Genomic DNA, 18,724 nt, shown 5'->3' on the forward strand with positions numbered 1-18,724 from the left:
ATGTAAATATAAATGTAAAAAATATTTGGACAAAGACTTGCAGGGGTAGATATTGTGTTAGAGTGTTAGGGTTGAAAGGGTCTCCAGTGTGGGACTGGAGAAACAGTACCACCCACATGATGATATAAGAGACACATGATCATGAATCGAGAAGGAGAATTCTCATGGCTCAAACTGAGTAACATCTATAGTCTTGTATAGCTGTATATAGTTATGTTCATCCAATAAACCAGTTATTATTCAGACATAAAATGTCTCAGCAAATCATTCCTTAGCCAGTCACAACCAACATACAACAGTGGCTACTAATCACCTAATAAACCTCCAAATGATATTAGACTGTGGATATACTTTCCTGTTGACACTGCTACCTGTAGTATCACAGAATGTGAAGGACAGATAGGAAGACTCAAGTCATTACTGATCATAGTGAATTATACTCTTAACCAAGCAAGACATCTGCTGTTATTTTAATGTTACAAGAGCCCAGGCGGAAACATTGCTTTCTCATAATATTAAGGAGATTTGCAGTAATTTGATTGAGTTTTTAATGCCTGGTTCCAATCTGCGCTCCACATAATGTCAAAGACCTGGATGAGTTCTGACACCCCTCGGTTTTATTTTTCATTCAGGAGTTGGATTGATGCAAGGTTGCAAAGCTCAAATCTAATCCTGGTGGAAAGTGGTGTACTTCAACCATTAGGGAGGCATGCGGTCTAAAATTTATTAGTGTGCTAATAATTTCCAAATAAGACTCTCCATTGTTTCCAGAAGTTTCCTATTTATCTAGTAAGGGGATGGAACTTCCATCAACCCTCATAAGGCAAATAACACCAAGGAGGGCAGAGAAAAGCAGCAAGGACTCCTGTGCCATCCAATGTACCATGCACAATTGGCACCTGTAAAGAGCTGAATTTCAGGTAACTATTGCTATCACTCTGTAACACCCAAGGAGTCCCTGCTGCTTTAGCTAAGCCAGTGGCTGCAATATCTGAGAGTACTGAGTAAGTTGTGATGTATCAGAGTTCAGAAGACTGAATGCGGGCTCAAAAAATGGGACCCATATCAAAGTTTAGCATCCACTACCCTGTCAAAGGAAAGAATTAATAAAAGGTAAACATTGTCTGCTTGATGCAGAGGCAGGGGATGGAGGTTTCTGAGTCATAGTTCCACAAGACTGGATGGGTGCAGAATCTTTTGGCCATCGTGGGCAGATGAGGACCAGAGATATATCCAAAGTGGCTCTTGTACAAACCTGACCCTTGTTAATGAAGGGTTCTCCCGTTGAGCTGGCAAACTCCACTGGCGTCAATGCTGGAAGGTTCTGTGGACTTTCAGCAACAGTGTTTTTATTACTTAGCTTACACTGCAGGAACATGCAGTTTTGAAGTGCTTCCTCAGAATGAGCACCACATTGACCAAGCATGTTGGTATGCTGAAACCTGTTGTAGTGCAGCGCTATATGAGTTTGTGCTGGGAGTGCGATATGTATGGATACTGAGTTTCTACTCATGATTGTCCATCAGAGAATGTAGTGAGCAACATAACCACAGTTTATGTGGGCCATAAGGCAAGTAAATAAAATTTTGATACCTTAATTGGAACAGTTGACAACAAGTGTTAGAAATAGATTACTCACCTTTGCTTGAGCCTACACACTGGAAAGTTTTAGGATACATCTGACACATTCTGTGAATGACATCAATCTGCTCCAGGGTTTGCCTCACAGCATCCTTGAACTGGGTTTCACATGGTACATATGCTGACCAAAACTGAAAGGACAGACTATACATTATTGTTCAATTTAGAACTTTAATAAATTAAATCCACTGAAACTGTGTATGCAAGAATCCAATTTATACCTTGGCTATTAGTGAGTAACATCAATAATAGAATTAAGAAATTCAGCTCCTTTCAGGAGCACACGTGCTGTATTGGATGAAATAGGCTAGTTGGGCTGAATGGCCTTTTCTCACTCCATTTCATCACGTGTTTTATATTCTTACAGAGAATGATATTCCATTAGCTTCTGTGTATTGCTGCACGAATGGCAACAGGTTGAAAGATGGATGACCAGGATGTTTCCATTGGCGTCATCAAAGGCTGAGTAAAATTCATCTCAGTGATCCTAATGCCATTAAAGAACCTGCTTCAGCTACGATTGCAAAGGAACGCAGGCCCAGACCTGAAGATTCCTCATGTGTTGGCATTAGAGGGGCTTGGAAGAATGTAGCCTTTTTGTAACTATCCTGAGGGACAAATAGCTATGCAGGTAGTGGCAAGGATTCAATTGATCTAATAGTTGACATGAAAGCAAGTCAAATTAGCTCCAAACATATTCTGGAATGTCTATCAAATCAACCCGTTAAGGTTGTCCTGTAAGGCATTTACTGAAGCAGTTGTAGCTGCCACTCCCGAAGTCACTACTATCATCAGAAATTTCTGACACCTTGCGGTTGCAGTTTCTGCCTGGACTGCTTCATATTCCAGGGTGTTCTGCATGGCCTAACATTGGCACTGCATAGTGTTGCGCATGTTGACAGTGGATTCCTTATCCACTTTTCTGGCACATGCATGGTAACCATCCCGGCTGTCTGCATGTGAGGTTGATACTCCCATGTCATTGTTCTTTTGAAGAATGGGTACAAGGATGGAGCCCCTCACATCCACAGTTTGTTCATGAAATTTCCCTTGGTAAGAGGGTAAAGGAAGGAAATTAACTTAGAAGGTTGGACTCTCAGTTGTCACTCTGTAGATGTTGCAGGTCAGAAATGCATTTGAACATCTGGAAATAGCAGCAATCTAGTAGGTACGATACATTGACCCAGTGCTTATCAACCCATTCTTGGCAGCTCACCGCTTACTTTCCCATTTTTCACTTCCTCTGCTGTGTGCCTTCTGAGGGCTTGCACTGTTTTCTCCTCAAACACACTTAATGTTCCTATTCTGGCTGATCCTTCCCCTAGGGCTGTCTTTTAGTGCTGATTGTGGGCCACCTGTTCCTTTACAACCAGAAAGACACAAGAGAGCGGTATTTATTAGCAACTGCATTTACTTTCACCCAGGTGATTGCATCCATACCACGGTGATACTGCTTTTAGGTGCAGGCTAGTTTTAATCATTTCTCATGTGATACTCACATGAGAACTTGTGTGTTAGCCTCAGAGAATACACAGTGGTTATGGTGGGAATGAGGTGTGTGAGCAATTCATGAGGTTTCTTGTGAATATTAAAAATTTAACAATCACCCATTTATTTACTTTGTGAGGTTTATGGTAGCTATGGAAGTAAGTCATACCACCGTCATTCTAACAGTAGTTACGTGGGGACTTGTACCTTTACTTATCTTGGTTAATCTTAAGATCGTTAAAACTTTTCTTGCACTATTTTACAGTACATGAGTAATGGAGTTAGCATTGTCTGCCTCTGTCACTTCCCTTTATAACTCCTGCCCCACTGTTTTACAGGACTTCCTTTTCTTAAAACAAAAAACACAGATTTTCAAATAATTGAATGCACTTTCTCACCAAGTACACTTTAGCTTAGGCAAGACTCCAACTATTCACTTACCTGCTTTCCCAGTCTCCTGGCATCTTGCAACATCTCTCCAAAACTTTTATATATCTTTTTGTGGAAATCAGTGCAAGCAAATTCCAATGCCATTGTTACAAATTCTAGTAAGACTCCCAAAAAGTCCAAAGAGAGAGGCTGGACTATATTTTTCCTCATTAAAGATGTTTTGGAGATTCCAAAGGTAAGTTATTGTCCTCCTAACTCAGCGCATCATGAATACTAGCCATGATTAGTGTTTGCATTTGCTTATCCTTATTGGCCAAATTTCATTAGTTATCTGTTCCTTGCATCTTTGTGAAGCATTGTGAGATGTCTTTCTACGTTAAAGAAGCTATGCAAATCCAGGCCGTTCTTGTTTATTTGTTTATAAAAGTCATCCCGATGCTAATGTGTAATGTTAGCCTGAGGAAAATTTGTTGGACTGTTCACCATTCTCACTGCCTGGCAATAAGTCATTGCTTCTTCAAAATTAATGTCGGTAATACATAGAAGCTACATCTTGGAAACAGGCCATTCACTCCAACTGGTCCATGTAGGTGATTACTCTTCGTCCGAGCAAATAGTTTAATCACATTTACCCACTTTGTTCCCTTATCCCTTTATTCCCTTATCTTTCATCTACCTAGCTAATCCAACCTTGAATGTTGAATATTAATGTGAAAATCAATTATTCAGCAAACTGAATACCTGTCCTCCTAGAAGACCAGCTCTCAGCTTGGGGATGTTGGTGTGGGTTCCATTCAGCTTGTTCAGATCCACTTTACTCAGTTGGTTGTGGTAACGTCGGAGAAGTTGCCATGGGAGGTCATTGTGTCTGAATTTGGAAAAATAGTCTCAAAGGTCAAATGCCTAGATGGGTTGTGATACATTAGTTTGTATACACTTCCTTGCAATTTATGGCAAATTGGGAAGTTTGCAAAACTTTTTCAATTCCACATAATTTTGAGACAAATATTTTACAGTATTCAAAGAATTACGCATTGAGAAAGTACCCTGACTCTTAGAAATTTCTTTGAAATTCAGGTATGAATTGAAATAAAGAAGAAAATTTTAACATGGGGGAAGCACATTGATTTAAGTACAGATGAGGAGGTTAAAGGCAGAAAAAATATGAGCATATTTAAAAAACTGGAAGCTATCTCTCTAACCTGTTGCTATCTGCATTAAACCCGGGGACATTAGGCTGGTTATACGCAGCCCCCTTGGGAAAAAAACGCTATTCGCTCAATTGGAGTAATGTTTTAACACACTTTTAACTTTAGTGTCACATCCTCAGGTTTTCTGGAACTTGCCATTGAAAACAAGGTGAGAACACAATGACAATTGAGGAAGCTGATTATGACTCACTCAAATAATGCAAGTAATACTCAGTATAAAAGCTGCTTTTTTAACCTATTGGTGAGGAAGGGTTTGTTCACACTAGTTTTGCTGAGAGTTATTTTCTACACTTGTGAAACTTTTTGAATCATATCAGGATGGGTGCCGCCTTAGCTGCCTGAGACTGGACCTCAGAAAAGGAACAATATGAACAGAGCTGGAGCTGCACAACAATGAGGGGATCACCAGTAGCATCAGTCTGCTGTAAAAACCTGAAGCTGGACATCAGAGAAGGGCGGGGGCAGAGAGGGGAGCAGCAGATGGAGTGCAGCTCACTGGAGGCTCTTCCCACAATATAGGATGTACAGGTGAAGACTGAGTTTCCTTGAAATGCTGGAACAGCAGTGTTTCAGGAGACTCAGGTTGTCATGTCAGGTGGTGGCAGATACCTGTAGCCTCCTGGAAGAAGACCAGTTCCTTGCTGGCCATGGTGGTCATGCTTTACTAGTAGCAGTTAAAGCCAACACCACCTCAGCTTATTTGCCTCCAAGACCTTCCAAAGCTCTTCTGGAGGCACATCAGGAAGTCCCAATTGGCAGCTCACAAGATAGGGTAACTGACTGACAATTATATGAATTTTGCCTGTGACACCAGTCAAACTGAGTGGGCCCTCAGGTTTGCACCTCTGGCTGTCTTCCCACAGGCACAGAATACATGCATTTGCCAATCCACACAGCTACCCAGATTCAAACCAGTGTATTGGTAAAGTGCAGGAGTGTCCACTCCGTTCATGTGCAGCTGATGGGTGCAAGATTCCCAGGCAGCTGTAGACGCTTGCATTCTGTGGCAGTCCCTGACGACTTTGGACTTGGAAGCAAGGGATAGCCTCTGGAATATTGTTATATTATTCCAAGGCGATTTAGGAACTACCTTGTCATTCACATGTATAGGTTTATATCCTGGATGCCATATCACTTATCACTTCATTACAGTCTGTGTACTGAACCAACAATGTATCATTCAATGTATCACACATGGGAAAATATACTTGATGTAATCTCCAGTATCTGTGTCAAAAAATGTAATTATATGGAATTTCTGGGAACCACAGGGCATAACATATGGCAGCAGGTGTTTGTGAGTAAATACCATATATTATAAATGAAATGCTGAATTAGATTGAGAAAGATCAACCCGGATTAGTGCCAGAGAGAGAAAAAAGACTGAGTGAATTGTTTGAAAATGAGAGATAACTGCCACCTAGCAATGAACATGCAGCTCTAGCCCAGGACAAATTGGAAGGCTGATGAATTTGTGGAAGCATTTGAGAAGATATAACAAAAGTGCAGACCGACATTCAGTATCTTTCTGAAAGGCACCGGTGAAGAGGAAGGAGTCAATTACATCTTTTTACAGACAGGAGAGAAAGGTTTAGACCTTTTCAGTAGCTGGGAAATGAGTGATAAAAACCCAACCAAAATCTTTGAGAAATTCATCGCACATCTCCAGTCAAAGTCAAACCCACTGATATGAAAATCAAAGCAATGAGGTAGGAACCAGGTGAGCCTGTTGATAATTTCTTAATGAGATTGACAGATGTAGCCAGTAAGTGTAAATTCATGGATGGATGAAAGGCAGGTGGATCAGCTCATTTGGGTTGCTGCATACCCTGACATACAAAAAACTCTGATTGGAAAGGACAAGTTCACACTATCACAGGCTGTTGACACTTCCAGGGCACATGAAGCCACAAGTAGACAGATGAACATGCTGACTACCCAAATGGCTAGCCTTCAGTTAAGTCAAGGAAAAGGCAGCAAGATTTATGCAGTGAAACAGCAACAAAAGAATGCACACCAGACAGAGAGAAAGGTGTGCAGGAACTGTGGATGACCACGAGTTCACTGATAGAAGGAAATGTCCCGCATATGGATCAAAGAGCTTGTGAAAAGCCCAATCACTAGGAAAGAATGTGTAGAACAAAGAAAGAAATGACGATTGTGCTACTAGAGGCAGAGTAATAGGGTTAATGAGAAAGAAACCAAAACATCCATCCCCTGAAAAGTGAGTTTGAGGACACATTAGACATTGGAATCATACACCTACATGAAACGTCAGGATGCAATTGTTCTCAGAGAAAAGAAATTCACACAATCACTCAGCTCTGAAAAAAAGATTAGAATTAAGCCCACAGCCATAAATCTGAAGCTGAAGCTTGATACCAGAGCACAGAGTAACATCATCCCATTCAAACTATACCAAAAGATCTTTCTTGAAAAGAAAATAGTAACCCAAAGAAAGATGCTCCGAAATTGAATAAAATCACGTGGATAGCATATGGTGGAACTGAGATTCCACAACTAGGAATGACCCAAATCAGAAGAGCACATAAAGGAAAAAGCATTAACTGTATGTTCTTCATCATTGAAACAGATGGTCCTGCTATCCTGGGATTGGACAGTTGTGAAGAGCTGCAGCTGATCTCAGGGAATTATGAAATGAAGGAGACTTCACAGAAGGTTAAAGGTAGTACACCCATTGAAAAGCTCTTCCTATTGGAACTGAGAAAAGTCTGATACAAATGTATCCAGAGTGTTTTGATGAGACAGTTGGATACTTTGAAGATTTTGAGTATCACATAATTATAGATCCAGAGGAGAAACCATTAATTCCCCATGTAAAGTAACAATAGAACTAAAAGGAAAGCTTGAAAGAGAGCCCCAAGAGATGGAAGAAAAGAAAGTGATTGTCAGAGTCACAGAGCCTACAGGTTGGGTAAATTCCATCATTGTAAGAGAGAAAAATTGACAGTTATGAATTTGCCTGGATCCCAAAGATCTTAATCAAGTAATAAAGAGAAATCACTACTCTACTCCAGCATGGGGAGAGATCACACCAGCAGTAGCAGGGGCCAAAGTTTTTAGCAAGTTCAATGCCAAATATGGCTACTGAAACATGTAGCTTGACGAGGAATCTTCGCTGTTGACAACCTTCAATAGTACAAATTCCTGTGTCTACCTTTTGACCTTAAAGTGAGTCAGGATGAGTGCATTCACACCTCGCATGTCAGAACACACAGCAAACCTATGAGAGCTGATGAGAGATGTTGAACATCAGTGATCAGAGTCACATGAGAGGAGTTTCAGCAAACTCAGGGTACAACAAACACAGCCAGCAATACGGCAGTATTGGTCAATTAGAAATGACATCTCACTAGGAGTTGGCATTCTACTGGCTGGATCTAGAATCATTGTATCCAGAGAGTACTCTTTCAGAAGATACATGAAAGTAACCTAGGAAAGGAGAAGTGTAAGCTCAGCACCAGATCAGCTGTGTACTGAATAGGCATCTGCAAAGACATCGAAAGAATGATAACTACATACAGTGCATGCCAAAAGCATAGAAATACACAGCAGAAAGAGGTGGTGATAGCTAGTGAAGTACCACCCAGTCCATGGCTACTGTGGGAGCTAACATATTCACACAAAGCCAAGAATGACATTGTATAATAGCTGACTATTACTCAAAGCTTCCACTCATCAGAAAGAACACAAGAACACATGAATTAGGAGCAGGGGCCGGTCTTTTGGCCCCTCGAGCCTGCTCCACCATTCGATAATATCATGGCTGATCTGACTGTGGCCTCAACTCCACTTTCCTGTCTACCCACCATAATCCTTGACTCCTGATCAAAAATCTAACTCAGCCTTGAACATATTCAATGACCCAGCCTCCACTGCTCTCTGGGGAGGAGACAGGAGTCAGACATTCACATAAGCTATTTGAGGATCCAAGAGTTTCCCCATTGCATGTCGTCATCATCCTCTTGGAATGTAGGGTCTATGGGCACCCACTGCATCTCCATCACAGCAGCCTTATCACAGAGGGTATGTGTGCTGCCATCAGCCAGACTGGGGTCAAATGTTCACATATACATTGTGAGGATCTATTGTATCTTCTCACTGCATGTCGTCATCATCCCCTACGAATCTAGCAGCTATGAGGGCCTCCCGTGTGCGCCTGCATCAGGCCAGTGAGATGACTTCATCACCGTCATCATCGCCTTCAAGGACCTCCTCACCCTCATCCCTGTTGGCGTCCTCCTCATCAGAGGTGACCTCCAACTTCTCCATCTCCTCCTCAGCTAGCTCCTGTCCCCTTTGCAGCACCAGGTTGTAAAGGGCACAGCAGGCGACGATGATGCAAGACACTCTCTGTGGGCTGTATTGCAGGGCTCCACCAGACCGGTCCAGGCACCGGAATCTCATTTTCAGCATTCTAATACTTTGCTCCACCAAGGTGCAAGTTACAGCATGAGCCTCATTGTACCTTTCTCTGCTGCAATTTGAGGCTGCCGCACGGGTGCCATCAGCCACGTCCTCTGCGGGTAGCCCTTGTCCCTGGGGAGCCAACCTTGCAGCCTCTGCAAGACATCAGGGATCTGATACCTACTGAGAATGTAGGAGTTGTGGACACTCCCTGGAAACCATGCGCAGGCCTGCAGGATGCGTTCGTGGTGGTTGCACACCAGCTGCACTTTCAGTGAATGGACGCCCTTGTGGTTGACATAGTTGACCACTTGTTGCGACAGAGTTCTAAGCGCCACGTGAGTGCAGTCAATGGCACCCTGCGCCTGTGGGAAACCCAAGATCTGGGCAAATCCCGGCGTTCTAACATCCTGGCTTTTCTGGTCTCGGATGAAATGCACAGAGTTGTGTGCCTTCGTGAAGAAGGCGTCTCTGGCCTCATGGATGCTTTTGTGGGTGGAGGCTTGTGATATCCCACAAAGGTCACCAGTGGAGCCCTAAAAGGAGCCACTGGCATAAAAATTGAGTGCCACAGTCACTTTCACAGCCGCTGGCAGTGGATGCCCTCCATGTCCCCATGTCGCCAAATCCTGCATCAGGTAGCAGATGTGACCGACCAGTTCCTTGGACATGTGCAGCCTTTGGTAACGCTGGTTCTCGGTCATCTGCAGGAATGAATGGCGGCATCTATAGACCCTGGTTCTAGCTAGGCTCCGACCAGTAATGCCTTGCTGTGGCTCTTCAATAACCTGTGTGGGAGCCCCAGCCGTCCCTTCTTCCAGAGGGTGCTGCTTCTCCCTCTCTCCAGCTAGGCACCTCGGTTGCTCTCTTCTCCTTCGTTTCAGCTCTCTGTAAGGCACGAGGCTTACACTAGGTCACCGGGCTCCATGCTCCTGACGTACTCCTCCTACGGGATGAAAGAGACACACCTATGTGCATACCCTTGGTGAACTACAAAGCTTATTCTCTTCCTTTTTCTATCGCTCTAATGTGGTACCTTCAACAGAGGTGGAGGCAGGTTGCTCAGATTCTGCTTTGGCTGTTGAGATGTTCTTGACTGATGTCCTTGGGACTTAGTAGCCTATCGGGGCCTTGCCAAATACTGTTCCACCCGTACTTGTGCAAGGACAAACTCAATCATCTGGACATCTGATGGAGGGGAATGTCAACGGATGAAAAATGGAATCATTTTGAATGGAGGTCTCATTTCCATGTTCTCTTTCACCAACCTTCTCAAGACCTAGTCATACCTTCACTGCAACCACTCTGCTGGACAGTAGCTTGGTGCCAATCAGTGTGGCACTGGTAAGGTATCTATCATTCTATTTAAGGCAACAGACATGCACGGTCATGATTAAAGCTGACATGGACTTATGTGATTGCCGCATTTGATGTTACACGGAACTGGCCACTCTATCCGTGCAAGAAGACATCATTGTAATGCTCTGCAACATCAACACGCCCATGTTTGAGGTTTACTGTTCTATTCTTTCTGTGATTGTGATAGTGTGCTTGGGAGGTTCTGCCACTACATTGTACATTTTCTGCTGCTCGTCAATTATTTTTCATCATGGCTTTTGGGGTACAGCATCTGTGTCCAGCTTGGAAAAGGTTGGAAAAGTGACCAGGTGAAAAGCCAACTATCTGTCTAACAGGTCCCACTGAAATGTGAGCATCTGAGCTGGTGCATGGTAAATATGAGGTCCATGATAGTGCACTTTCAGGAGGAATCAGCTCCTCTGAGGATTCATCATAAATGAGATTCCTGGAAGGCTGCTGCATGGACAAAAAAGAGATAAATTATATGAATTAGTATTGTGAAGACTTGCAACTTATCATTATGAAGATGATCATATTTCATTCACTGCCTAAATCAAGTCAACATGACGAAGTGTTACATAGCATGTATGTGCTTTATGCGTCATTCTGTCAGCAGGAAGCTGGGAGCTCACCATCTCTAATGACTAGGGACACTGAGGTGCCATTGATTCTCCAGCGCTTCCTCTGTTGTGACATCTGTGGAGGCCCCCCTCCCTTGTGTTCTGTACTCTCTTCGTTTGCAGTGGGGAATGAGCAGACTTATGAGCGACTGTGATGGTATGTGCTGGCCTGATGGATGGAGTGCATTTGGTGAGGGTAACTGTTAGGGAGAGGTATCAAATTTCAGAAGGATACAGATGCGTGATAGTGGTAGATGAATTGGTGGGGATATGAAGAAGTATATAGAAAGAAAAGAATGAGTACATTTGCAAATTAAATGTGTGCAAAGAGTGATATGATGCATTAGGCTTGACAAGAGAGAGTGAGGTGGGGGGCAGTGTGTTGCTTGATACAGACAGCAGGTTGTAAGTGATTGTGCAGCTGTACCACTTTTTGTGACTTTACCAGGTCATTGAAGTACTTGCTGCGTTGATCCAGGAACATGGCTCAATGTTTCTGCTGCTTACCTCCTGGATACCAGAGTATTTGTGGCTGCAACAGGTTTCTTCATCCTGTTATTGGGGAAGGGTATCCCTCTCTGGCTCCTCACAGCCCTTAGCAATACATCACGGGAGGCATCAGTAAAGTGGAATGCAGCCTGTAACTATCCTGAATCCACTGTCAACATTATGGAGGGACTATTACTTTTGTGTCCAGTCTCACATAGCCCATTTACAAAATAAGGATAGAAGACCAAGGGATGAAAGAGCCACAGTTTTCATGAGGAAATGGCAAAACGTATAAATTGCATCAAATTGTATCATTGTGTCACTTGTGCCTTATGCTACTTTGATAAATTGACATATTTTCTAGCTTTCTCCTTCCCAAATGATGCAGTCTGTCAAACTCTCATGAAGAGAGTTTACCTTTTAAACAATTGTTGTCAGAGGAATTTTCTATTTCAATTTTCTTAAAAATATGCATTTTGATGATTATTGGCCAAAGTAATGAGGAAAACTATAAGGAACATGCTACACTGACAACAGTACTTTATCACCTTAGCTGACTGCAGCTGTAGCTACATTTAACTTAGAGACAAAGCTTCCAAAGAGACTAATTTGACTCTATCTATGATTTGTTGGAGGGGGGGAAGGTGATTTTCATGTCGAGTGTTAATCAGGTGGGGTGTACACGATGACTGCCTGTGGAAATCAGCATTGGATCCAATCAAGTATGTTCCTGGATCCTCATTATAATGTGATCAGCAAGATGCTATCATGAAATGCATTCCCCAATCGGCAGCTTAGCGATCTGGAGGTGGAAAAGCAGGCAGGGCAGCTTTGCTTTTAATGGGCCTCGAGCAGCAGCATTAAAGGGAAGGGTATCAGCCTCATCAATAAAAAGAAGCAGCATTTTGGAGCAGAAAACAATACACGTACAGACCTTACAACACAAATGTAATGTATATGAATGTCTATAACATGCAAATGCCACAAACAACTTCCATAAAAATGTCTCCCAAAGCAGAATCCAGGTAGCTCTGACTGCAGCTGAAGATCTTTCTAATTATTGCTGGAAACAACCATCACCCGACTTGCATTGTCCATGGTTAGTAAGTGACAACTGGAATTGGTGGTAGTCAGAGAGACAAAGACAAAAATAGCAATGTGGTCTTAAGTGCATCATTCAACCAGAGGTGAGATGAGAGTGACTGCCCTTGACATCAAGGCAGCATTTGGTCAAGTGTGGCATCAAGGAGCCCTAGTAAAACTGGGGTCAATGGGAATCAGAGGGAAAACTCTCCGCTGGTTGAAGTCATACCTAGTACAAAGGAAGATGCCTGTGGTTGTTGGAGGTCAGTCATCACAGTTCCAGGATATCATTGCAGGAGTTCCTCAGGGTAGTGTCCTAGGCCCAACCATCTTCAGCTGCTTCATCAATGACCTTCCTTCCATCATAAAGTCAGAAGTAGAATGTTCACTAATGAGTGCACAATGTTCAGCGTCATTCATGACTCCTCAGATACTGAAGCAGTCCATGTCCAAATGCAGCAAGACCTGGACAATATCCAGGCATGGGCTGACAAGTGGCAACTAACATCCGCACTACATGAGTGCCAGGCAATGACTATCTCCAGCAAGAGAGAATCTAACCATCGCCCCTTGGCATTCAATGGCATCACCATCACTGAATCCTCCACTATCAGCACCCTGGGGGTTACCATTGACCAGAAACTGAACTGGACCAGCCATATAAATACTGTGGCTACAAGAGCAGGTCAGAGGCTAGGAATCCTGTGGTGAGTAACTCACCTCCTGACTCCCCAAAGCCTGTCTACCATCCACAAGGCACAAGTCAAGAGTGTGTTGGGATACTCTCCACTTGCCTGGATGAGTGCAGCTCCAATAACACTCAAGAAGCTTGACACCATCCAGGACAAAGCAGCCCGCTTGATTGACACCCCTTCCACAAACATTCACTCCCTCCACCACTGACGAACAGTAGCAGCAGTGTGTACCATCTACAAGATGCATTGCAGAAATTCACCAAGGCTTCTTAGGCAGCACCTTCCAAACCCACGGCCACCACCATCTAGAAAGACAAGGGCAGCAGATAGATGGGAACACCACCGCCTGGAAGTTCCCCTCCAAGCCACTCACCATCTTGACTTGGAAAAATATCCCTGTTCCTTCACTGTTGCTGGGTCAAAATCCTGAGACTCCCTCCCTAACAGCACTGTAGGTGTTCCTACACCACAGGGACTGTGGCAGTTCAAGAAGGTGGCTCACCACCACCTTCTCAAGGGCAATTAGGGATGGACAATAAATGCTGGCCTAGCCAGCAACACTCACATTCTGTAAGTGAATAAAAAAATATATATGGATGAGCCTCCTGTTTGTTTCTGAGAAGAGCTCTGGCCAACCTGATTGAGGTTATCTCAAAGATCAAGGTGGACAGCAAGGCAGTAATAAATTAGCATGACTACCCATTTTTATCCAGCTACCATGCCATTCTTACACCTCACAAAATCTAGAAGTGATTGGAAAATGGCCCCCAAACTCTCTGCCTAGGCCAAAAATATTCCTAAGGCAGAAAAACACGGCCTCGATTTCCCCAGATCTGGAGGTGTATTATCAGGTGTGATGACGTCAGGTGGCGTTGCCAACCTCATAATGCCAGTTTTGTATAATACGCCTGGCAGGCTTAAAAGTCGGAACCCTGCCCGCGTTATGTAAATGTCAATTAACAGTGTGTTCAAGTCATTAATGACCCTATTGACTGCCATAATACAGTGTGAATGCTATAATACGCCCTTAGAGTCCAATTCGTGCCACATGTGGTTTGTGTTTTTTTAAGGGGCAGCTTGTTAGGGAGCCCTGAGTCTCAGCTTAGCAGTTAGTAAATCTGTTGCTGCTGGGAGTGCTTATTTGAATGAGCATTTTAAAATCATATGAGTTAGAGGCCTTTTCTCGGTTGCTGAGTTCTCTGCTGAGTGCAAAGGGACTTGGGAGTCCTAGTCCAGGATTCTCTTAAGGTTAACTTGCAGGTTGAGTCGGTAGTTAGGAAGGCAAATGCAATGTTGGCATTTATTTCGAGAGGACTAGAATATAAAAGCAGGGATGTGCTGCTGAGGCTTTCTAAGCTCTGGTCAGACCACATTTAGAATATTGCGAGCAATTTTGGGCCCCGTATCTCAGGAAGGATGTTCTGGCCCTGGAGAGGTTCCAGAGGAGGTTCACGAGAATGATCCCAGGAATGAAAGGCTTAACATATGAGGAATGTTTGAGGACTCTGGATCTATACTCAATGGAGTTTAGAAGAATGAGGGGGGATCTGATTGAAACTTACAGAATACTGAAAGGCCTGGATAGAGTGGACATGGGGAAGATGTTTCCATTAGTAGGAGAGACTAGGACCCGAGGGCACAGCCTCAGAGTAAAGGGAAGACCTTTTAGAACAGAGATCAGGAGAAACTTCTTTAGCCAGAGAGTGGTGAATCTATGGAATTCAATGCCACAGAAGGCTGTGGAGGCCAGGTCATTGAGTGTATCTAAGACCGAGATAGATAGGTTCTTGATTGGTAAGGGGATCAAAGGTTGTGGGGAGAAGGCGGGAGAATGGGGTTGAGAAACTTATCAGCCATGATTGAATGGCGGAGCAGACTCGATGGGCCGAATGGCCTAATTTCTGTTCCTATGTCTTATGGTCTTATGGAGTGCTATATTTTGTTCCTGGCCATCTCCCAGGGCTATGAAGTATCTGAGAGAGATGGGCATCGTGGTCTTGCTTCTCCTGGAAAGATGTGTAACAGCGTACCAATTAACAGTTTCAGACTGTTTTATGGTATGCTGCCTACCCATCATTAGCTAAGTGTGCGCCAGCCTGGATGCTGTGCTCATCCATCATATGCTCATTCTGCCAACCATCCACCCTACAACTGGACAATGACATCGTTGAAGACAGCTGTGTCCTTGTTCAATCATGCTACCTTTGAGGTCCAGCCAAAATGACTTTCCTTCTGCATTCATGGGTGTGCCCTGTAACACACTGACTCAAGACTGCACATACTGAGGCCTTACTCACCCTGGCCGCCCTCATTAGGTCATTGAGCCTTTTCTGGCATGGGACCATTTTCTTCTGACCAGCTGATCTACTTGATCACCTCCTCCCAGGCTGCACGTGTCTGGTTTGGCTTCCTCCTGTTACCAAGGGCAGGCATCAGCTGCTCACGTCGATTGGAAACTACACGTAGGAGAGCTCTGAGGGAGTCCTTGTTGAATCTAGGGGCTGGTTTGGCCCTTCTTCCCTACTTCTCCCCTCAATCCAATGGCGCAGACATCTCTGGAGGGAAATATGCAACAACTAGACAACTCCTCCACCTAAATAAGTGATTAACTAGTTTGGGTTAAAAAGAATGCCACCTCTGATTGCTGCCAAGGTTTGGAGACAGAAGAACTCAAAATAAAATGCACTCACCTTAGAAGCCTGCAAACTGCTCAATGACAAATCATCCTGTGGAGTTTGAAGCAATCCTGCATTTGCTGGGTCCCCTGGCACTGTCTCATGCCAGGGGTCTCTTTAAACTGCTCACCGTGACCTCGTTCCGGGGCACAGCCAATGATCATGGAGGCTGGACATCCCGCCCTCCAACACTGATTGGATGAGATGACGGCCTCAAACCCGCTCTGGGAATTACCAAGCACCAATTATCGGGCATATTCTGAAGGTGGGCCCGGACATTGAAAGGCTGCCGACTTCTGGGTGCAGAACCCGCCCTTGGCACCCCAGCGTATTATTCAGCCTCTAATGAACTAATTAACTTCCATAGACAAACATATAGTTTACATTAAGCTTGTCACTGAAAAATCAGCCAGTGAGGTGTGCATTTCCACTTTATACATTATAACTTCTCAAAGTACATAGGAGAGCAGGCAGAGGGTGGAAATCAGAATCTCTCCTTACAAAGCACTGACTGTTGATAGGTGTGGAAATTCTATGGTATAACCACTGGTATTGGAACTTTTCTCCATCAATTTTCAAGAACATATATCAAGAAAAAAAGACAAACTTGGGTAAAATGACCAAAAATTTTCTCAAAAGCTGTAGACAACTAAGTGAATGTCAGGGTCTTTTTCACTGTAAGTCCAGCTTGATGATTTTTGAGGAAGTTTACAGTTGACACTTTTACATAAAAAATTGGTTTCACTCACCCATCTATAAGAGGAGTTTCTTTCATTAGTTTCTCTGCCCGCTGTCGATATTGATCTGCAGAACAGGATGTATAAACACACAAAAGGAAAAGAAAAATCTGCATCTTCTCTTTTGCTGATATTTGTGGCTCAGGTATCACTTAATTGAACTTCCTGTTTTCTTGCTCTCATTTTATATCAGAGAGATAAGTCGAAACTTTAACCTCTCAGCTTATAAATTCATTATCTTTTAGCGCAGTCACTGGAAATTCTGTAAATAGTTAATCAGAGTGAGTGGCGCCATTTGGAAGTGAGAAAACTAGGAACATTCCAGGTCAGGTTCTTATTCCCGTGATGTTTGGAATCAAACAGATTGAGGAAATTTGTGTTTCAGAGCATTAAGCTGCTTGTGCACTGTTGTTGCACTAAATGTAAAGGTCCTAAATCTTCTATCATTTTGAGAACCCACCTGAACAAACCGCATAGGGCTCATTTGTAAACAGGTGCAAATCACCTGGTGGCGCTGTGCTCGAGCATTTACACACTTTAACATCCTTACTGCATTCTAAGTAAATTTGAGCCACATAAACCAAGTGCAGCTGCTCCCTAGTAACACGATACAGACAGTGATGAGGAGCCTGATAGACATTCAAAGACACTGCGAACTTTCTTTGCAGATGTTTTTCTTCAGAGATTTTCTCTCTGAGACTGGCTCCTTGCGGAAAATTTGGTGGAAGGTTGATTGTTTGTGATAATGCTACAGGTTGGCAGGACGATAGTTGTTGAAGTATTCTCCTTACACTGGCTATCTTCCACTGGCCTCAGCATCAACTGTAGCTTTGGGGCCACACATGCTCCAGATGCCCAAGGCCCTAGGGGATCAGGAGTCTGCAGATGCCTGCTCCGAGGCAGCATCTGTGGAGAGAGGAACAGAATTAATGGGATGGAATTTACAAGGAGACAGATTATCCACCTCCTGCGGCCAAAATGTCCGTGCCGACCAGAAAGCTGTCTGCCACGCAGCGATAATACACTGGGGGCAGCTGTGCCTGATTTAATTCCTCCCATTTGGGAGGAAGTCCTGCCCTGGAGAGCTGCCGGCCAATCTGGTTGCCTGGCAGCTCTGTAGTCCCAGCAGCCCCAGAATCAAGTAGTGGCCACTGCTTGGACTACAGGCAGTGCATGAAGATGAAGAAGTCATGGGGCAGAATCTTTAGGTCGACATGTGGGCCGCGCCTGACCTAATTGGATGTGAAATGACGTTGGGCGAGCATCCCGACGTCATCCTGCGCTTGTGTGATATTTTGGTTCGCGGGCGCGTGCGAAATTCGGAAGCACGTCCACCGACAATTAAGAGGCCTATTAAGGCCATTAAAGTTGCAATTAACTCCGATTTTTCATGGCCCGTCCAACCTTATGGTTGGTGGACGGAACAATTGGCCGGGCGGACTTTGCATTTTTCTTGAAACCTCATCCAAGGATGGGATGAGGTTTCCGTTATTAAATTTAAAAAAAAATCTATGGACAGCACTTTTATCACGTATATGTTCGGGTGACTGATTGTGATGCTTGGACATTTTTTTCCTTATTTTACAAACTTTATTCATTAGTTTTCAAGTCTTCAGCTCCCTGAGGCAGCTCTCTGCATTCAGGGAGCTTTCATTCAGCGCTCGCCAGCACTTAATCAGCGCCCTCCCTCCTCCCACCCCCAGCCCGGCAGTGCTGAGCATTTTGGTGCACGCTTCACGCTTGCTGGCCGGCCGTTAATTGGCCAGCCCAATGTGAAATCGCGGTCTGCGGTTCGTTCCCCAACGGCTCCCGGGCCCGCCGATCGCACCCGCACCCCAACCTAAAAATCCTGCCCATGGATCCTGGACTTCAGGAAAGCCAGGGATTCTGGTCCGGTCTGCCTGGCAG

At 44.0% G+C, this 18,724-nt stretch overlaps 1 protein-coding gene across 1 annotated transcript in view; it reads right to left on the minus strand.

Annotated features, from left to right (window-relative positions):
- Positions 1-16,951, minus strand: part of dpep1 (dipeptidase 1) — a 61,208-nt gene extending 44,257 nt beyond the window's left edge. Inside the window, exons 1-3 of the mRNA XM_078542980.1 lie at positions 16,829-16,951; positions 4,261-4,387; positions 1,640-1,772 (exon numbers count right to left, since the gene is read on the minus strand). Coding sequence (XP_078399106.1) covers positions 1,640-1,772; positions 4,261-4,387; positions 16,829-16,932 — 364 coding nt within the window. The 5' untranslated portion in view covers positions 16,933-16,951. The remainder of the gene's footprint in view (positions 1-1,639; positions 1,773-4,260; positions 4,388-16,828) is intronic.
- Positions 16,952-18,724: the final 1,773 nt, after the last annotated feature.

This window comes from Cetorhinus maximus, chromosome 6 (genome assembly GCF_964194155.1).
Source record: "Cetorhinus maximus chromosome 6, sCetMax3.hap1.1, whole genome shotgun sequence".
NCBI lineage: Eukaryota > Metazoa > Chordata > Chondrichthyes > Lamniformes > Cetorhinidae > Cetorhinus > Cetorhinus maximus.